The sequence below is a fragment of the Telmatherina bonti genome, assembly GCF_933228915.1.
Source record: "Telmatherina bonti genome assembly, chromosome: 3".
NCBI classification, from domain to species: domain Eukaryota; kingdom Metazoa; phylum Chordata; class Actinopteri; order Atheriniformes; family Telmatherinidae; genus Telmatherina; species Telmatherina bonti.
This window is the reverse complement of record NC_136621.1, coordinates 44,989,034-45,012,709: the sequence shown is the minus strand read 5'-3', so window position 1 is coordinate 45,012,709 and position 23,676 is coordinate 44,989,034. Positions and strand designations below refer to the sequence as shown.

At 53.1% G+C, this 23,676-nt stretch overlaps 1 protein-coding gene across 3 annotated transcripts in view; it reads right to left on the bottom strand.

Annotated features, from left to right (window-relative positions):
* The window catches only part of LOC306774602 (son of sevenless homolog 1-like), a 174,101-nt gene that overhangs the window by 99,793 nt on the left and 50,632 nt on the right, over positions 1-23,676 (bottom strand). For all 3 annotated transcript variants that reach the window (XM_079264709.1, XM_079264710.1, XM_079264711.1), the window contains exon 11: positions 15,672-15,753. In XM_079264709.1, coding sequence (XP_079120835.1) covers positions 15,672-15,753 — 82 coding nt within the window. The remainder of the gene's footprint in view (positions 1-15,671; positions 15,754-23,676) is intronic.

Here is a 23,676-nt window from a genome sequence, read left to right as displayed (position 1 = left end):
TAGGAGGTCGCTCACGAGCGGCACTCCCGCAGTGAGCAACATCCAGCCTGTAAAACCGCACGAATGTGTGTGGTGTAGCCCAACTAGCGGCAGCACAGATGTCTTGAATAGACACCCCTTTAAACAAAGCCTTTAAACAAAGCCCATGATGTGGCCATGCTCCTGGTAGAATGAGCCTTTATGCCTGTGGGTGGCTGCGCCCTTTTACATCTGTAAGACAGACGTATAGCCTCAGCGATCCAGTGTGATAACCTTTGACGAGACACAGGTTTGCCCTTGTGGGAAGCAACCTAGGAAGCAAACAGCTGGTCAAACCATCTGAAGCAAGCTGTTCTGTTCACATAAACCCTTAGTGTTGCACAGGGCACAATGTGTCTTGCCTCTGCTCCTCCACCGAGGCGAATGGGGAGGATGGAATGTCTGCTGTTCCACCAAAGAGCACTTGTATAATGGTTCCATAACCTTAGGCACAAAAGCAGGATTGGCCTGCAGACATACCCTGGTGATCCCTGGACTCCACTGTAAGCAAGAAGGGTGGATTGAAAAGGCATGCAGATCACTGACTTGTTTGGCTGTGGTCAAAGCCAAAAGCAGTGCTGTTTTAAATGAGAGAAACTTCAGTCTCACCCCCTCAATCGGTTCGAAAGGATGTTGAGAGAGGGCATCCAAAATACGCGATAAATCCCAAAATGGGATGAGTGGTTTGGAGACATGCAATTTACAGCGTGCACCCCTTATAAAACGACACACCAGGGGTGCTGATCTGCTGGTTTGTCACCAAATCTGACATGGCAGGCTGAAATTTCTGCCAGATAAACTTTGAGGGTGGAAAAGGCCTTTCCTTTTTCCAACAAATCCTGTAAAAAACAGAATAAATTGCAACAGAACACTGGAACGGTACATGTTGCCGTTCTTCACACCACTTCTCAAACACCCGCCATTTGCAGCTGTAAAGAGAGCGTGTAGAGGCAGCACATGCATTCTGGATAGTATCAATTACTCCTGGGGAGAGACCAGTAGCATTTAAAATCCACCTTTCAGAGGCCAGATCCAGAGTGCAACCCAGTCTGGGTGAGGGTGGTAAATCTCTCCCCCTGCCTGAGACAAAAGGTCCTTGCAGATGGGGAGAGACCACGGTTCCGCAGTTAGCATTTGAAATATCTCTGCTACCCAGGGTTTGGATGACCACCAAGGAGCCACCAGGATCAGTGCCAGACCCTGCTCCCTCACTCTGGTAAAGTGGGGAGGATCAGGCTGAGAGATGGGAATGCATACAGCTGCACGTTCGGCCATGGGTGGGCTAAAGCATCCATCCCTCGTGGCGCGTATGGCTTGGATAGGGAAAAAAAAAAAACAGTGGGCAGTGGATGTTTTCCCATGAGGCGAAGAGATCTACGGCTGCTCAGCCGTACCTCTGCCAAATCCAATCCAATCCAATCCAGTTTATTTATAAAGCACCATTAAAAACAACAAAGTTGACCAAAGTGCTGTACAGAAGAAACAATAAAACATACATATTTACATCATAATGGGGCATCAGCACATTGTTAATAGTAAAACAACCCTTTAAATTAGTCAAACACCAAAGAGAAAAAATGAGTCTTCAGACAAGACTTAAAAACAAGAAGCGATTCAGCCTGTCTAATGTACAGGGGCAGCTTATTCCACAACTTGGGACCAATAACAGAAAAAGCTCGGTCACCTCTCAGTTTACGCTTCGTCTTAGGAACCACAAGCAGAAGTTGATCTGTGGACCTCAGAGAGCGTGTAGGGGAATACCTCACCAGCAGGTCTGACAGGTAGCGAGGGGCCAGACCGTTCAGGCATTTAAAAACAAATAAAAGAATCTTAAAATCAATTCTGTAACGGACAGGGAGCCAGTGAAGGGAAGACAAAACTGGTAAAACATGGTCAGACTTTCGAGATCCAGTTAAAAGACGCGCTGCAGAGTTCTGCACCAGCTGCAGCCGTGCGAGAGAGGACTGACTGATCCCACAGTACAGGGCGTTACAATAGTCAAGCCGTGTGGTTACAAAAGCATGGATCAACATTTCAAAATCATGTCTTGAGAGTGAGGACCTTATTTTTGCAAGCTGTCTCAGGTGGAAAAAACTTGCTTTCACCACAGCACTAATTTGTTTGTCCAATTTAAGTTCCTGATCCATTTTCACACCAAGATTGCAGACAGTAGGCTTAACAAACTGTGAAAAGGATCCAAGGTTAACTGAGACAGCATCACCAACACTGCTAGGTCCAAGAAGAAGAACCTCTGTTTTTTTATCATTAAAATGCAAAAAATTTATTGACATCCAAATTTTAATTTCATCAATGCACTTTAAAATTTCAGTGGCACTGAAGCTTTCTTGATGTTTGAGGGGAATGTAAATTTGGCTATCATCAGCATAAAGATGAAAAGACACACCAAGCCTTCGGAGAATAGACCCCAGCGGCAACAGATACAATGAAAAAAGGAGCGGACCAAGGATTGATCCTTGTGGCACGCCACAATTCAAGGGGGCCGAGGATGAAGCAAAGTCACCCAATCTCACACAAAAACTCCTATCTGCTAAGTAGGAACGGAACCACTCCAAGGCAGCCCCGTGAATGCCCACTGTGTTCTCGAGTCGGCACAGTAGGATTTCATGATCCACTGTGTCGAACGCAGCGGTCAGATCTAACAAAACCAGTGCAACAGTATGACCAGAGTCAGTATACATCAAAATGTCATTAAAGACTTTAAGTAGAGCAGACTCTGTGCTGTGCAAATTTTTAAAACCAGACTGAAAAACTTCAGGGATCTCATGTGCATCCAGAAATGCCTTCAATTGACAAAATACAATTTTTTCCAGAATTTTGGACAGGAATGGAAGCTTAGAAATTGGACGAAAGTTTGAAGAATCATTGTTATCAAGGCCAGACTTTTTTATTAATGGCTGAACAACAGCGTGCTTAAAGCATTTTGGCACCACTCCTTTTACCAAGCTTCCATTCACAAGATGTACAACAAAGGGTGCTATGGTTGGAAACACCTCTTTAAAGAGGCGCGGAGGAATGGAATCATCAGGTGAGCCCGCAGGCTTCATTCCACTAACAACCTTCTCCAAATTAGAGAGAGTCACAGGCTCCAACTGAGAGAATAAGGCAGTGCATGTGACAGAGTCAGACAGACAGACAGATTGAGGGGAAATAAGAGCCCTTGTGGTTACAACCTTATTCACAAAAAAGTTCAAAAAGTTCTCACACACTTTATGTGAGGCTTCAAGGCTGTCAGATTGGGGGACATTAAGAGAAGCATTCACCAAATTAAAGAGAGCACGTGGGTTGTGCCTGTTAGCAGTAACCATATCAGAAAAATATTTTGACTTGGCTAATTTTACACATTTCTGATATCTGTGCAGACTGGCCTTTAACATTTGAAAAGAAATTTGCAACTTATCCTTTTTCCACCTACGCTCAGCTCTCCTGCACTCACGTCTCACAGCACGAGTGGACTCATTTAACCAAGGCTCAGATTTAGGCTTTGCCCGCCTAGCTTTTAGCGGAGCCACACTGTCCAAAATAGACACACAGAGCGAATCAAGACGAATTGCGAACTCATCAACGTCACAATCAGAGCTCAAAAAATCACTAGATAAAGTGGACTGGTTAAAGGCAGCGGAGAACTGAGCCGCAGTGGACGAGTTAACGACACGACAGAGGCGCGCAGGAGCGCACGGTTTATCTGCGTTGCACAAGGCACATTAAATAAAATCGGCATATGATCTGAAAACACAGCATCACAAACTTCCAGGTCACATATTGAAAGGCCGTACGACAATACGATATCTAATGTGTGTCCGTGTTCCTGCGTAGGTCCGGAGACAGACTGCACAAGGTTAAAAGTCTCGATAAGGTCCAAAAAGTCTTTCGCCATAGGCTTATCAGTGCAGCACACATGAATATTAAAGTCACCAGCAATCAGTATGCGGTCATATTTGGGCAATATCTCTGCTAAGAAGCGTGAAAAATCACTGATAAAGTCTTTATTGTACTTGGGTGGCCTGTAAACAACAGCGCACAACACAGGAGGATCAGCGGCCAGAACAAACGCATTCATTTCAAAGCTCGACGCAGACAGATCACAAATGAACGGTGTGCATTTAAATTTGTTCTTAAAAACAGTCGCTACTCCCCCGCCACGACCTGACAATCTTGGCGTAGAAATATAGGAATAGTCGACAGGCAACAGTTCAGAGAAGGCATTTGACTCACCAACGCCGAGCCAAGTTTCAGTTACGCACAGGAAATCCAGCTCATGGCTCACAACAAAATCCTTAATGATAAATGTCTTGTTGGCCAGCGATCTGGCGTTTACCAGGGCTATCCTGGCTGGAGTCACGGTGCTAGCCTCCAAAGTAGCTCCACATGACAGCTGCTTTAGCGGCCGAAGATTCAGATGATTCACACCCCGCTGTTGAAGACGAAAGCGGGAAAGATGACAGGTCCGAGTGATCCTTGTCTCATCCTCCACACCGACGACAGGGACCAAGCAACGGATCGGATCAACAAGACGACTATGCTCCGGGACTACAAGCGACAGACTGGCCTTTAGCTTCATCAGCTTTCCACTCCGCTTCCCACGGGCCCGGCGTTTGCGGCGCGCTCTCCGCGCAGGAGGAGCCGGCACGCGGAGAAGGTGAGTCGGCACCAGAGACAGGAAAGGGGGGCAGGATTCTCCGTGTCCATCACTGTCCAATTTCACCAAATGTTGGCACGAATATCGTATATCCAAAAGCGTTTGGCGGTCATAAACAAGTAAAGAGTCGACTTTTACGACAACAAGTGCTAAGATTGCCACAAACAATATCAAAGTGCGCATAGACAGACAGCGGGCCAAACACACTGGCACCATCACCACTCTCATGCAGGGTCTGATTCAAATCAAATCTGCTCCACCACTTGAGGATGGAGTCTCCATTCCCCGTACAGAGGGTTCCCCCTCGACAATAAATCTGCACCCCTGTTCAAGACTCCTGGTACGTGAGTTGCTCGAACGGATAGAAGTCTAGAGCTGCACCACACTATAATCTTCCTGGCCAGCTTGTGCAGGTGTAGTGAGCGGGTCCCACCCTGACGGTTCATGTAGGCTACCACCGTGGAGTTGTCCATCTTCACCAGAACATGACGGCCCTACAGGTGGGACAGAAAGTGCCTCAGAGCCAGGAATACTACCTGCAGCTCCAACATATTTATGTGAAGGCAGGCCATCTTGGATTGCTCGCCTAACTGGATTAGGTGATCCAGAGTCCAGTTCACGGCCCATTTCCTCAAGGATCTCAGCCTGATATGCAGACAGCAGCGTGACTGCGTTAAGGGAGCACACTGACTGTGCAGCATACTTGTACATCCTCTGATAAATGGATGCTGTGAGGCGATCCATCTTACTGGGGAGAGAGACACTTGAGGATGCTGAGAGTGACTTGCGGTTTGGATGAAGGTGATAAGCCACTGAAGGCTCCACCGCTGGGGGCTCGGCCAACCCCAGCTCAACCATACCGTGCACTTCCAGCTTAGAGCAGCCTTTGGTGGGAAGCTTGCTCTTGAAAGGGCTCGACCACTAACGGCTCACTTCCTTCATGCAAGCAGGAACTGCTGGTAGCAGTTGCTTGGCTGGTGGCAGGGCTGGTGGAAGTCTCGTCATCATACAGATCCCGTTCTGGTCCTTCAGCATCCTGAGCTGCGGGCCATGAGATTCCGAGCTTCGCAGATGCACGTTTTCATACGTCGTATAAACTGCTGTCTGCTGCCGGGGGCATTTCTGCCCCGCTAGCTGGCCCTGAAGGCTGGGCTGGGAAGGTGGAGTCATCCTCCTCTTACTCCATATCGTTCATTTCGAGGAGGTCAGAGTTAGCATCGCACTCTGCTTCCTCGTTAACCGGGTTGAGCCCTCCATTGTCGAGAGCCAAAAAGTAGCCATAGCAGGAATGCGGGGATAAAACAGGCTAGTCGTAACACGTTAGTCTGTTTGTTAGTCCAGTCGGATGTGTAATTCCGAGCTTACCGCTTAATGTCCGAGTCAGCTCACCATGAGGGTTAGCTGAAGCAGACAGTCTTGCAAGTTAAGGTCCGACTAACAACAGGCTCACCTTGACGCATTAACCCGAGTCACATGGGAGTCAGTACACCGCTTGTTAAAGATGGCTGGACACAGCTTGCTTTACGCAGTTGCCTATCCAATGACCGTGCAACTAACGTCTTACTCAACACGGTTGCAGACCAGAGCCAGGAACTGCATTTGGCGACGTGCTCCTTGACGGGACGCCTGTAAACAGTTAAATAGTAGACCAAGCTAGTCCGACCGCGCTGAGGGAGCTTTGCTGTAGTTCCACACGGGAAGAAAGCGAGAATGAGTAGGAGGGTTTGGTTGGCCATATCTGTACGTGGGGGCGGAGCCCTTGGTAAATGGACTTGTACTTCTATAGCGCTTTTCTAGTCATACAGACCACTCATTCACCCATTCACACACACTCACTCAACACACTCATACCCCGATAGGCACATCGGGGGGGCAGTTTGGGGTTCAGTGTCTTGCCCTAGGACACTTCGGCATTTCAGGGGAAGCCCACCAACTTACCAGTTGAAGGACAACTGCTCTTCCTCCTGAGCTGAAACACTGAGCGAAGTTAGAAAAAGAAATCACCAATTGCAGAGCTGATTTTTTTTCAACGTCCAATCTGCAAGGCCGGATTTATTTTTACAAAATGCTAAATATCTCATAAACTACAAAGATTTGAAATGACAAAAGTCGTGGCACACATCTCCTGAAGGAACTGCAGGGTTGAAGATGTGAATGGTTGAGGTGACCTTAACGGTGTAGGAGGAGTACCGTGCCATGAATCGCATTCACACTGACCATCAGGTGCCCAGGTCAGAAAGACAAGGAAAGAGGAAGAGGAGAAACACTGAAAAGATGAAGGTCTGCAGGTCTCTATGAGTGGCGTAACCGTACATGTAATGAAAAAGGAGTCTGTACACTATTTATTATCCTCTTCCTAACATGTTGCTACTCCATCACAGAAGACAACTGGATTTGGTTTTAGCTTTGCTGCAGTGGTGGAGTTTAGGTCATCGTGGACGATGTGGACTGGTGGAGTTTAGGTCATCCTGGACGATGTGGACTGGTGGAGTTTAGGTCATCGTGGACGATGTGGACTGGTGGAGTTTAGGTCATCGTGGACGATGTGGACTGGTGGAGTTTAGGTCATCGTGGACGATGTGGACTGGTGGAGTTTAGGTCATCGTGGACGATGTGGACTGGTGGAGTTTAGGTCATCATGGACGATGTGGACTGGTGGAGTTTAGGTCATCATGGACGATGTGGACTGGTGGAGTTTAGGTCATCATGGACGATGTGGACTGGTGGAGTTTAGGTCATCATGGACGATGTGGACTGGTGGAGTTTAGGTCATCATGGACGATGTGGACTGGTGGAGTTTAGGTCATCATGGACGATGTGGACTGGTGGAGTTTAGGTCATCATGGACGATGTGGACTGGTGGAGTTTAGGTCATCATGGACGATGTGGACTGGTGGAGTTTAGGTCATCATGGACGATGTGGACTGGTGGAGTTTAGGTCATCATGGACGATGTGGACTGGTGGAGTTTAGGTCATCATGGACGATGTGGACTGGTGGAGTTTAGGTCATCATGGACGATGTGGACTGGTGGAGTTTAGGTCATCGTGGACGATGTGGACTGGTGGAGTTTAGGTCATCGTGGACGATGTGGACTGGTGGAGTTTAGGTCATCGTGGACGATGTGGACTGGTGGAGTTTAGGTCATCATGGACGATGTGGACTGGTGGAGTTTAGGTCATCATGGACGATGTGGACTGGTGGAGTTTAGGTCATCGTGGACGATGTGGACTGGTGGAGTTTAGGTCATCGTGGACGATGTGGACTGGTGGAGTTTAGGTCATCATGGACGATGTGGACTGGTGGAGTTTAGGTCATCGTGGACGATGTGGACTGGTGGAGTTTAGGTCATCGTGGACGATGTGGACTGGTGGAGTTTAGGTCATCATGGACGATGTGGACTGGTGGAGTTTAGGTCATCGTGGACGATGTGGACTGGTGGAGTTTAGGTCATCGTGGACGATGTGGACTGGTGGAGTTTAGGTCATCATGGACGATGTGGACTGGTGGAGTTTAGGTCATCATGGACGATGTGGACTGGTGGAGTTTAGGTCATCATGGACGATGTGGACTGGTGGAGTTTAGGTCATCGTGGACGATGTGGACTGGTGGAGTTTAGGTCATCGTGGACGATGTGGACTGGTGGAGTTTAGGTCATCATGGACGATGTGGACTGGTGGAGTTTAGGTCATCATGGACGATGTGGACTGGTGGAGTTTAGGTCATCGTGGACGATGTGGACTGGTGGAGTTTAGGTCATCGTGGACGATGTGGACTGGTGGAGTTTAGGTCATCGTGGACGATGTGGACTGGTGGAGTTTAGGTCATCATGGACGATGTGGACTGGTGGAGTTTAGGTCATCGTGGACGATGTGGACTGGTGGAGTTTAGGTCATCGTGGACGATGTGGACTGGTGGAGTTTAGGTCATCATGGACGATGTGGACTGGTGGAGTTTAGGTCATCATGGACGATGTGGACAGGTGGAGTTTAGGTCATCGTGGACGATGTGGACTGGTGGAGTTTAGGTCATCATGGACGATGTGGACTGGTGGAGTTTAGGTCATCGTGGACGATGTGGACTGGTGGAGTTTAGGTCATCGTGGACGATGTGGACTGGTGGAGTTTAGGTCATCGTGGACGATGTGGACTGGTGGAGTAATGGCTCTCTAAATGTGTTTGATAAAGGAATCCACCAGTATTTTACTGTTATTGCAGATGAAATCGCCGTTCTGAAATAGAATATCCATTTGTTTGCTTCCTGTGTCTTTGATAGAATCTACTGATATTGGTGATATATTCACTTCTCCAGGTACTTCCCTGGCAGTGCTTCTGTCCCACAGCATACCAAGTTGTTTGTTGGAGACGTCAGGTGGAAGTTAGTTTGATGACAGTAGAAGTGGAAGGGAGAATGATCAGATAACTTTGATTTTCACAGCAGAAGCAAACATATAATAAATCATAGCATTTGCTGGTCAATGGTCTGAGCGAAGTTAGCATGTCCTGTCTCGTCCTGATGACATCACAATTCGGCCTGCACTGCAAGTATCATAACTGTTCATCTGTACAGTTATACTTTTTTCATATTTCACCATGTAAATATGTTCATAACTTGTGAGGTTGTTTTTATTTATACTTATATTGATACTTGTGTATATTTGTGTGTCATATATTTATATTTAGTGTGATGGATGTTTATGCCCGTGGGCTCACCATCTGCGGGAGGAGCCGTAGGGGTCGGGTGCAATGTGAGCTGGGTGGCAGCAAGAGGCAGGGACCCTGGCGGTCCGATCCCCGGCTGCAGAAGCTGGCTCTGGGGACGTGGAACGTCACCTCTCTGGTGGGGAAGGAGCCTGAGCTTGTGCGTTGAGCGGTTCCGACTAGATATAGTTGGACTCACCTCGACGCATGGCTTGGGCTCTGGAACCAGAACCCTCGAGAGGGGCTGGACCTTCTTCCACTCTGGAGTTGCTCATGGTGAGAGGCGCCGAGCAGGTGTGGGCATTCTCATCAGCCCCCAGCTTGGTGCCTGCACGTTGGGGTTTACCCCGGTGGATGAAAGGGTAGTTTCCCTCCGCCTCCAGGTGGGGGGACGGGTCCTGACTGTTGTCTGTGCTTATGCACCAAACAGCAGTTCAGAGTACCCACCCTTTCTGGAGTCCTTGGAGGGAGTGCTGGAGGGTGCTCCTTCTGGGGACTCCATTGTTCTGCTGGGGGACTTCAATGCTCACGTGGGCAACGACAGTGAGACCTGGAGGGGAGTGATTGGGAGGCATGGTCCCCCCCCTCTGAACCCAAATGGTGTTTTGTTATTGGACTTCTGTGCTCGTCATGGATTGTCCATAACGAACACCATGTTCCAGCATAAGAGTGTCCATATGTACACCTGGCATCAGGATTCCCTGGGCCGCAGTTCAATGATCGACTTTGTAGTCGTATCGTCGGACCTGCGGCCACATGCCTTGGACACTCGGGTGAAGAGGGGGGCGGAGCTTCAACTGATCACCACCTGGTGGTGAGTTGGCTCAGATGGTGGGGGAGGAAGCTGGTCAGATGTGGCAGGCCGAAACTGCTGGGAACGTCTGGCTGAGTCCCCCGTCAGAGCGAGCTTCAACTCCCACCTTCAGCAGAGCTATATGTTGGGACATAAATTAGCAGAGCTACCGCTAAGGTTTACTCTGCTCTTACGTTATTCTGCTGCTCACTGTAACGTTAGTAGTAGTTGGGAGACGCAGAGTACTGGTATGTTTATTACAATTTCGGAAGAGCTTTCTGCATTTACCTTTGACACGTTTTCTGTCCGGATCTTCTCACACTAGAAAACCTTTCCTCTCACTCTCCAGTGTGAGGATAGCTTCTTCTTCGGAGGCTCGGTCTCTGCCGCGTAACCAATCAGAGGACGGGGTAAATAGCGCAGGAAGCAGTCGGCAGGAGAGAGAGGCGCGGCTGCATCTGAGCTGAAAAACCCCAGTTTTAAATTGATTTCTTCATATTGGCCGGTTGGATTTTTTTTAAAAAAAGGCCGATACTGATATACGGAAATGTGCCAAATATTGGCGCCGATAATCGGTCGACCTCTGCGCTATACCCTCTTTGGGGTCCTGGAGGGGGCATGGGAGTTTGCACGTCCCTCTGGGAGGAGACCCCGGGGAAGACCCAGGACACGATGGAGGGATTACATCTCTCGGCTGGCCTGGGAACGCCTCGGGATCCCCCCGCAGAGTTGGTAAATGTGGCTGGGGAGAGGGAAGTCTGGGCTTCCCTGCTTAGGCTGCTGCCCCCGCGACCCGACCCCGGATAAGAGGCAGAAGATGAAGACGAAGATGAAAATATTTGATTTATTTTGTTTTCTTTTTTAGGCAAATTCCGTAGTTTGGATGTGACATTATGAATTTGTTTGTTTCAGAATAAATTAGTAGGAAGCTTTACGCTTAATGTTCAGGATTCTTATACTTCCTAAAGGACATGATGTTTTGACCGACTGGGAATCAGGAGACATGGTGCAGATGGAGGGAGTGGGCTAAAACATACGGGAACCTGTAAGAAGAGCTGCTTCACCTGGAAGACCAGGTGGTGGGCGGGACACAAAGTCACCTGGAAGACCAGGTGGTGGGCGGGACACAAAGTCACCTGGAAGACCAGGTGGTGGGCGGGACACAAAGTCACCTGGAAGACCAGGTGGTGGGCGGGACACAAAGTCACCTGGAAGACCAGGTGGTGGGCGGGACACAAAGTCACCAGGAAGACCAGGTGGTGGGCGGGACACAAAGTCACCTGGAAGACCAGGTGGTGGGCGGGACACAAAGTCACCAGGAAGACCAGGTGGTGGGCGGGACACAAAGTCACCTGGAAGACCAGGTGGTGGGCGGGACACAAAGTCACCTGGAAGACCAGGTGGTGGGCGGGACACAAAGTCACCAGGAAGACCAGGTGGTGGGCGGGACACAAAGTCACCAGGAAGACCAGGTGGTGGGCGGGACACAAAGTCACCTGGAAGACCAGGTGGTGGGCGGGACACAAAGTCACCTGGAAGACCAGGTGGTGGGCGGGACACAAAGTCACCTGGAAGACCAGGTGGTGGGCGGGACACAAAGTCACCTGGAAGACCAGGTGGTGGGCGGGACACAAAGTCACCTGGAAGACCAGGTGGTGGGCGGGACACAAAGTCACCTGGAAGACCAGGTGGTGGGCGGGACACAAAGTCACCTGGAAGACCAGGTGGTGGGCGGGACACAGTCACCTGGAAGACCAGGTGGTGGGCGGGACACAAAGTCACCTGGAAGACCAGGTGGTGGGCGGGACACAAAGTCACCTGGAAGACCAGGTGGTGGGCGGGACACAAAGTCACCAGGAAGACCAGGTGGTGGGCGGGACACAAAGTCACCTGGAAGACCAGGTGGTGGGCGGGACACAAAGTCACCTGGAAGACCAGGTGGTGGGCGGGACACAAAGTCACCAGGAAGACCAGGTGGTGGGCGGGACACAAAGTCACCTGGAAGACCAGGTGGTGGGCGGGACACAAAGTCACCAGGAAGACCAGGTGGTGGGTGGGACACAAAGTCACCTGGAAGACCAGGTGGTGGGCGGGACACAAAGTCACCTGGAAGACCAGGTGGTGGGCGGGACACAGTCATCTGGAAGACCAGGTGGTGGGCGGGACACAAAGTCACCTGGAAGACCAGGTGGTGGGTGGGACACAAAGTCACCTGGAAGACCAGGTGGTGGGCGGGACACAAAGTCACCTGGAAGACCAGGTGGTGGGCGGGACACAAAGTCACCTGGAAGACCAGGTGGTGGGCGGGACACAAAGTCACCAGGAAGACCAGGTGGTGGGCGGGACACAGTCATCTGGAAGACCAGGTGGTGGGCGGGACACAGTCATCTGGAAGACCAGGTGGTGGGCGGGACACAAAGTCACCTGGAAGACCAGGTGGTGGGCGGGACACAAAGTCACCTGGAAGACCAGGTGGTGGGCGGGACACAGTCATCTGGAAGACCAGGTGGTGGGCGGGACACAGTCATCTGGAAGACCAGGTGGTGGGCGGGACACAGTCATCTGGAAGACCAGGTGGTGGGCGGGACACAGTCATCTGGAAGACCAGGTGGTGGGCGGGAAACAAAGTCACCAGGAAGACCAGGTGGTGGGCGGGACACAATGTCACCTGGAAGACCAGGTGGTGGGCGGGACACAAAGTCACCAGGAAGACCAGGTGGTGGGCGGGACACAGTCATCTGGAAGACCAGGTGGTGGGCGGGACACAAAGTCACCTGGAAGACCAGGTGGTGGGCGGGACACAAAGTCACCTGGAAGACCAGGTGGTGGGCGGGACACAGTCATCTGGAAGACCAGGTGGTGGGCGGGACACAAAGTCACCTGGAAGACCAGGTGGTGGGCGGGACACAGTCACCAGGAAGACCAGGTGGTGGGCGGGACACAAAGTCACAAAGTCACCAGGAAGACCAGGTGGTGGGCGGGACACAAAGTCACCAGGAAGACCAGGTGGTGGGCGGGACACAAAGTCACAAAGTCATCTGGAAGACCAGGTGGTGGGCGGGACACAAAGTCACCTGGAAGACCAGGTGGTGGGCGGGACACAAAGTCACAAAGTCACCTGGAAGACCAGGTGGTGGGCGGGACACAGTCACCTGGAAGACCAGGTGGTGGGCGGGACACAAAGTCACCTGGAAGACCAGGTGGTGGGCGGGACACAAAGTCATCTGGAAGACCAGGTGGTGGGCGGGACACAAAGTCACCTGGAAGACCAGGTGGTGGGCGGGACACAGTCATCTGGAAGACCAGGTGGTGGGCGGGACACAAAGTCACCAGGAAGACCAGGTGGTGGGCGGGACACAAAGTCACCTGGAAGACCAGGTGGTGGGCGGGACACAAAGTCACCTGGAAGACCAGGTGGTGGGCGGGACACAAAGTCACCAGGAAGACCAGGTGGTGGGCGGGACACAAAGTCACCAGGAAGACCAGGTGGTGGGCGGGACAGAAAAGTTACCTGGAAGACCAGGTGGTGGGTGGGACACAGTCATCTGGAAGACCAGGTGGTGGGCGGGACACAAAGTCACCTGGAAGACCAGGTGGTGGGCGGGACACAAAGTCACCTGGAAGACCAGGTGGTGGGCGGGACACAAAGTCACCAGGAAGACCAGGTGGTGGGCGGGACACAGTCATCTGGAAGACCAGGTGGTGGGCGGGACACAAAGTCACCTGGAAGACCAGGTGGTGGGTGGGACACAGTCATCTGGAAGACCAGGTGGTGGGCGGGACACAAAGTCACCTGGAAGACCAGGTGGTGGGCGGGACACAAAGTCACCTGGAAGACCAGGTGGTGGGCGGGACACAAAGTCACCTGGAAGACCAGGTGGTGGGCGGGACACAAAGTCACCTGGAAGACCAGGTGGTGGGCGGGACACAAAGTCACCAGGAAGACCAGGTGGTGGGCGGGACACAGTCATCTGGAAGACCAGGTGGTGGGCGGGACAAAGTCACCTGGAAGACCAGGTGGTGGGCGGGAAACAAAGTCACCTGGTCTTCCAGGTGGTGGGCGGGACACAAAGTCACCTGGAAGACCAGGTGGTGGGTGGGACACAGTCATCTGGAAGACCAGGTGGTGGGCGGGACACAAAGTCACCTGGAAGACCAGGTGGTGGGCGGGACACAAAGTCACCTGGAAGACCAGGTGGTGGGCGGGACACAAAGTCACCTGGAAGACCAGGTGGTGGGCGGGACACAAAGTCACCAGGAAGACCAGGTGGTGGGCGGGACACAAAGTCACCAGGAAGACCAGGTGGTGGGCGGGACACAAAGTCACCTGGAAGACCAGGTGGTGGGCGGGACACAAAGTCACCAGGAAGACCAGGTGGTGGGCGGGACACAGTCATCTGGAAGATCAGGTGGTGGGCGGGACACAAAGTCACTAGGAAGACCAGGTGGTGGGCGGGACACAAAGTCACCTGGAAGACCAGGTGGTGGGCGGGACACAAAGTCACCAGGAAGACCAGGTGGTGGGCGGGACACAAAGTCACCTGGAAGACCAGGTGGTGGGTGGGACAGTCATCTGGAAGACCAGGTGGTGGGCGGGACACAAAGTCACCTGGAAGACCAGGTGGTGGGCGGGACACAAAGTCACCTGGAAGACCAGGTGGTGGGTGGGACACAGTCATCTGGAAGACCAGGTGGTGGGCGGGACACAAAGTCACCTGGAAGACCAGGTGGTGGGCGGGACACAAAGTCACCTGGAAGACCAGGTGGTGGGCGGGACACAAAGTCACCAGGAAGACCAGGTGGTGGGCGGGACACAAAGTCACCTGGAAGACCAGGTGGTGGGTGGGACACAAAGTCACTAGGAAGACCAGGTGGTGGGCGGGACACAAAGTCACTAGGAAGACCAGGTGGTGGGCGGGACACAAAGTCACCTGGAAGACCAGGTGGTGGGCGGGACACAAAGTCCATAAATAATCTGGACTAATCAAAAAAATTACTTATAGATTAGTCGATTAAAATGATCGTTTATAAATAGTGGGTTTACCACCCAGCAGGTGAGTTTACCACCCAGCAGGTGGGTTTACCACCCAGCAGGTGAGTTTACCACCCAGCAGGTGAGTTTACCACCCAGCAGGTGGGTTTACCACCCAGCAGGTGGGTTTACCACCCAGCAGGTGAGTTTACCACCCAGCAGGTGAGTTTACCACCCAGCAGGTGGGTTTACCACCCAGCAGGTGAGTTTACCACCCAGCAGGTGAGTTTACCACCCAGCAGGTGGGTTTACCACCCAGCAGGTGGGTTTACCACCCAGCAGGTGAGTTTACCACCCAGCAGGTGGGTTTACCACCCAGCAGGTGAGTTTACCACCCAGCAGGTGGGTTTACCACCCAGCAGGTGGGTTTACCACCCAGCAGGTGAGTTTACCACCCAGCAGGTGAGTTTACCACCCAGCAGGTGGGTTTACCACCCAGCAGGTGAGTTTACCACCCAGCAGGTGAGTTTACCTCTCTATGAGCAGGTCCAGCAGCTCCTGAGGTTTACAGAAGGATCTGTAGGTGGTCAGAAAGGTCCGCACAAAGTTTGGATCTGAGGACATAAACAGGAAACAGCTGATCAGAGACCAACCGGCCATTACATCACACACACCTGCTGACATCACACACACACCTGCTGACATCACACACACACCTGCTGACATCACACACACACCTGCTGACATCACACACACACACACACCTGCTGACATCACACACACACACACCTGCTGACATCACACACACACACACACACCTGCTGACATCACACACACCTGCTGACATCACACACACACACACACACACCTGCTGACATCACACACACACCTGCTGACATCACACACACACACACCTGCTGACATCACACACACACACACCTGCTGACATCACACACACACACACACCTGCTGACATCACACACACACACACACCTGCTGACATCACACACACACACACACCTGCTGACATCACACACACACACACACACACCTGCTGACATCACACACACACCTGCTGACATCACACACACACACACACACACACACACACACACCTGCTGACATCACACACACACACACCTGCTGACATCACACACACACACACACACACACCTGCTGACATCACACACCTGCTGACATCACACACACACACACACACACACACACCTGCTGACATCACACACCTGCTGACATCACACACACACACACACACACACACCTGCTGACATCACACACACACACACACACACCTGCTGACATCACACACACACACACCTGCTGACATCACACACACACACACCTGCTGACATCACACACACACACACACCTGCTGACATCACACACACACACACCTGCTGACATCACACACACACACACCTGCTGACATCACACACACACACACACACACACCTGCTGACATCACACACACACACACACACACACCTGCTGACATCACACACACACACACACACCTGCTGACATCACACACACACACACACCTGCTGACATCACACACACACACACACCTGCTGACATCACACACACACACACACACCTGCTGACATCACACACACACACACCTGCTGACATCACACACACACACACACACACCTGCTGACATCACACACACACACACCTGCTGACATCACACACACACACACCTGCTGACATCACACACACACACACCTGCTGACATCACACACACACACACACACACACCTGCTGACATCACACACACACACACCTGCTGACATCACACACACACACACCTGCTGACATCACACACACACACACACACACACACACCTGCTGACATCACACACACACACACCTGCTGACATCACACACACACACACCTGCTGACATCACACACACACACACACACACACACACCTGCTGACATCACACACACACACACCTGCTGACATCACACACACACACACCTGCTGACATCACACACACACACACACACACACCTGCTGACATCACACACACACACACCTGCTGACATCACACACACACACACACACACACACCTGCTGACATCACACACACACACACACCTGCTGACATCACACACACACACACACACCTGCTGACATCACACACACACACACCTGCTGACATCACACACACACACACACACCTGCTGACATCTCACACACACACACACCTGCTGACATCACACACACACACACACACACCTGCTGACATCACACACACACACACACACCTGCTGACATCACACACACACACACACACACCTGCTGACATCACACACACACACACACCTGCTGACATCACACACACACACACACACACCTGCTGACATCACACACACACACACCTGCTGACATCACACACACACACACACACCTGCTGACATCACACACACACACACCTGCTGACATCACACACACACACACACACACACACCTGCTGACATCACACACACACACACACACACACACACCTGCTGACATCACACACACACACACACACACACCTGCTGACATCACACACACACACACTTGCTGACATCACACACACACACACTTGCTGACATCACACACACACACACCTGCTGACATCACACACACACACACACCTGCTGACATCACACACACACACACACCTGCTGACATCACACACACACACACACACCTGCTGACATCTCACACACACACACACACCTGCTGACATCACACACACACACACACACACACCTGCTGACATCACACACACACACACACACCTGCTGACATCACACACACACACACACACCTGCTGACATCACACACACACACACCTGCTGACATCACACACACACACACACACCTGCTGACATCACACACCTGCTGACATCACACACACACACACACCTGCTGACATCACACACACACACACCTGCTGACATCACACACACACACACACACCTGCTGACATCACACACCTGCTGACATCACACACACACACACACACACCTGCTGACATCACACACACACACACACACCTGCTGACATCACACACACACACACACCTGCTGACATCACACACACACACCTGCTGACATCACACACACACACACACACACCTGCTGACATCACACACACACACACACCTGCTGACATCACACACACACACACACACCTGCTGACATCACACACACACACACACACCTGCTGACATCACACACACACACACACACCTGCTGACATCACACACACACACACACACCTGCTGACATCACACACCTGCTGACATCACACACACACACCTGAAGAGATGTCTGATCAGATGGGGGATCTGCTGAAGTTATTGATTAAAATATGATCAGCTGATAAATGGCCGATTTTGTCCAATAGGGTGTGGGCAGCAGGCGGTGATGTCAGCAGACAGGTGAGGAAATATTGATCATCTATAGATTTACTTCAGATCCGTCCTCTGCTTCGTATCCTGGTTACTGTGTTCCCGTCCAGACCTGATCCTAGACCTGATTACAGACCAGACCTGATCCTGGACCAGACCTGATCCCGGACCAGACCTGATCCTGGACCAGACCTGGTTCCGTACCTGATAACGGACCAGACCTGATCCCAGACCAGACCTGATCCTGGACCAGACCTGGTTCCGTACCTGATAACGGACCAGACCTGATCCCAGACCAGACCTGATCCTGGACCAGACCTGATTACAGACCAGACCTGATCCCAGACCAGACCTGATCCTGGACCAGACCTGATCCTGGACCAGACCTGGTTCCGTACCTGATAACGGACCAGACCTGATCCCAGACCAGACCTGATCCTGGACCAGACCTGATTACAGACCAGACCTGATCCCAGACCAGACCTGATCCTGGACCAGACCTGATCCTGGACCAGACCTGGTTCCGTACCTGATAACGGACCAGACCTGATCCCAGACCAGACCTGATCCTGGACCAGACCTGATTACAGACCAGACCTGATCCTGGACCAGACCTGATCCTGGACCAGACCTGGTTCCGTACCTGATAACGGACCAGACCTGATCCCAGACCAGACCTGATAACGGACCAGACCTGATTACAGACCAGACCTGATCCTGGACCAGACCTGATCCCGGACCAGACCTGATCCTGGAACTGATTAAAGACCAGACCTGATCCTGGACCTGATTACGGACCAGACCTGATCCCGGACCTGATCCTGGACCAGACCTGGTTCCGTACCTGATAACGGACCAGACCTGATCCCAGACCAGACCTGATCCTGGACCAGACCTGATTACAGACCAGACCTGATCCTGGACCAGACCTGATCCTGGACCAGACCTGGTTCCGTACCTGATAACGGACCAGACCTGATCCCAGACCAGACCTGATCCTGGACCAGACCTGATTACAGACCAGACCTGATCCTGGACCAGACCTGATCCCGGACCAGACCTGATCCAGGACCAGACCTGATCCCGGACCAGACCTGATCCTGGACCTGATTAAAGACCAGACCTGATCCTGGACCTGATTACGGACCAGACCTGATCCCAGACCTGATCCTGGACCAGACCTGATCCCGGACCTGATTACAGACCAGACCTGATCCCGGACCTGATTACAGACCAGACCTGATCCCGGACCACACCTGATCCCGGACATCACCTGATCCTGGACCTGATTACGGACCAGACCTGATCCCGGACCACACCTGATAACGGACCAGACCTGATCCTGGACATGATAACGGACCAGACCTGATACGGGACCTGATCCTGGACCAGACCTGATCCCGGACCTGATCCCGGACCAGACCTGATCCCAGACCAGACCTGATTACGGACTAGACCTGATCCTGGACCAGACCTGATCCCGGACCTGATCCCGGACCAGACCTGATCCCAGACCAGACCTGATCCTAGACCTGATTACGAACCAGACCTGATCCTGGACCAGTCCTGATCCCGGACCTGATCCCGGACCAGACCTGATCCCGGACCAGACCTGATCCTGGACCAGACCTGATCCCGGACCAGACCTGATCCTGGACCAGACCTGATCCTGGACCAGACCCGATCCCGGACCAGACCTGATCCCGGACCAGACCCGATCCTGGACCAGACCCGATCCCGGACCAGACCCGATCCCGGACCAGACCTGATCCCGGACCAGACCTGATCCCGGACCACACCTGATAAGGGACCAGACCTGATCCTGGACCTGATTCTGGACCAGACCTGATCCGGGACCTGATCCTGGACCAGACCTGATCCCGGACCTGATCCCGGACCAGACCTGATCCCAGACCAGACCTGATCCCGGACCAGACCTGATCCCGGACCTGATCCCGGACCAGACCTGATCCCAGACCAGACCTGATTACGGACTAGACCTGATCCTGGACCAGACCTGATCCCGGACCTGATCCCGGACCAGACCTGATCCCAGACCAGACCTGATCCTAGACCTGATTACGAACCAGACCTGATCCTGGACCAGTCCTGATCCCGGACCTGATCCCGGACCAGACCTGATCCCGGACCAGACCTGATCCTGGACCAGACCTGATCCCGGACCAGACCTGATCCCGGACCAGACCCGATCCTGGACCAGACCCGATCCTGGACCAGACCTGATCCCGGACCAGACCTGATCCTGGACCAGACCTGATCCCGGACCAGACCTGATCCCGGACCTGATTACGGACCAGACCTGATCCGGGACCTGATCCTGGACCAGACCTGATCCGGGACCTGATCCTGGACCAGACCTGATCCCGGACCTGATCCCGGACCAGACCTGATCCCGGACCAGACCTGATCCCGGACCTGATTACGACCCAGACCTGATCCCGGACCTGATTACGGACCAGACCTGATCCTGGACCAGACCTGATCCTGGACCTGATTACGACCCAGACCTGATCCCGGACCTGATTACGGACCAGACCTGATCCTGGACTAGACCTGATCCCAGACCAGACCTGATCCTGGACTAGACCTGATCACGGACCAGACCTGATCCTGGACCTGATCCCAGACCAGACCTGATCCTGGACCTGATTACGGACCAGACCTGATCCTGGACCAGACCTGATCCTGGACCTGATCCCGGACCTGATCCTGGACCAGACCTGATTCCGGACCAGACCTGATCCCGGACCTGATCCTGGACCAGACTTGATCCTGGACCAGACCTGATTCCGGACCAGACCTGATCCCAGACCTGATCCTGGACCAGACCTGATTACGGACCTATTCCTGGATCAGACCTGATCCTGGACAAGATCCCGGACCAGACCTGATCCCGGACCAGACCTGATCCTGGACCAGACCTGATCCCGGACCAGACCTGATCCTGGACCAGACCTGATCCCGGACTACACCTGATCCCAGACCTGATCCTGGACCAGACCTGATCGTGGACAAGACCTGATCCCGGACCAGACCTGACCCTGGACCAGACCCGATCCTGGACCAGACCTGATCCCGGACCAGACCCGATCCCGGACCAGACCCGATCCCGGACCAGACCTGTTCCCGGACCAGACCTGATACTGGACCAGAACTGATCCTAGACCTGATTACAGACGAGACCTGATCCTGGACCTGATTACGGACCAGACCTGATCCCAGACCAGACCTGATCCTGGACCAGACCTGATCCTGGACCAGACCTGATCCTGGACCTGATTACGGACCAGACCTGATCCCGGACCTGATCCTGGACCAGACCTGATCCTGGACCAGACCTGATCCCGGACCAGACCTGATCGTGGACAAGACCTGATCCCGGACATGACGTGATCCCGGACCAGACCTGATCGTGGACAAGACCTGATCCCGGACAAGACCTGATCCTGGACCAGACCTGATCCTAGACCTGATTACAGACGGCACCTGATCCCGGACCAGACCTGATCCCGGACCAGACCTGATCCTGGACCAGACCTGATCCCGGACCAGACCTGATCGTGGACAAGACCTGATCCCGGACAAGACCTGATCCTGGACCAGACCTGATCCTAGACCTGATTACAGACGGCACCTGATCCCGGACCAGACCTGATCCCGGACCAGACCCGATCCTGGACCAGACCTGATCCCGGACCAGACCTGATCCTGGACCTGACATGATCCCGGACCAGACCTGATTCCGGATCAGACCTGATCCCGGACCAGACCTGATCCTGGACCAGACCTGATCCTGGACCTGATCCCAGACCTGATCCTGGACCAGACCTGATCCTGGACATGACCTGATCCCGGACCTGATCCCAGACCTGATCCTGGACCAGACCTGATCCTGGACCAGACCTGATTCCGGACCAGACCTGATCCCGGACCTGATCCCAGACCTGATCCTGGACCAGACTTGATCCTGGACCAGACCTGATTCCGGACCAGACCTGATCCCGGACCTGATCCTGGACCAGACCTGATTACGGACTAGACCTGATCCTGGACCAGACCTGATCCTGGACCAGATTAAGGACCAGACCTGATCCCGGACCAGACCTGATCCCGGACCTGATCCTGGACCAGACCTGATCCCGGACCTGATCCTGGACCACACCTGATCCTGGACCACACCTGATCCTGGACCTGATCCTGGATCAGACCTGATCCTGGACCTGATTACAGACGAGACCTGATCCCGGACCCGATCCCGGACCAGACCTGTTCCCGGACCAGACCTGATCCTGGACCAGAACTGATCCTAGACCTGATTACAGACGAGACCTGATCCTGGACCTGATTACGGACCAGACCTGATCCCAGACCAGACCTGATCCTGGACCAGACCTGATCCTGGACCAGACCTGATCCTAGACCTGATTACGACCCAGACCTGATCCCGGACCTGATTACGGACCAGACCTGATCCCAGACCAGACCTGATCCTGGACCAGACCTGATCCTGGACCAGACCTGATCCTGGACCTGATTACGGACCAGACCTGATCCCGGACCTGATCCTGGACCAGACCTGATCCCGGACATGACGTGATCCCGGACAAGACCATATCCTGGACCAGACCTGATCCCGGACCAGACCTGATCCTGGACCTGATTACGGACCAGACCTGATCCCGGACCTGATCCTGGACCAGACCTGATCCCGGACAAGACCTGATCCCGGACAAGACCTGATCCTGGACCAGACCTGATCCCGGACCAGACCTGATCCCGGACCAGACCTGATCGTGGACAAGACCTGATCCCGGACAAGACCTGATCCTGGACCAGACCTGATCCTAGACCTGATTACAGACGGCACCTGATCCCGGACCAGACCTGATCCCGGACCAGACCCGATCCTGGACCAGACCCGATCCTGGACCAGACCTGATCCCGGACCAGACCTGATCCTGGACCTGACATGATCCCGGACCAGACCTGATTCCGGATCAGACCTGATCCTGGACCAGACCCGATCCTGGACCAGACCCGATCCTGGACCAGACCTGATCCTGGACCAGACCTGATCCTGGACCAGA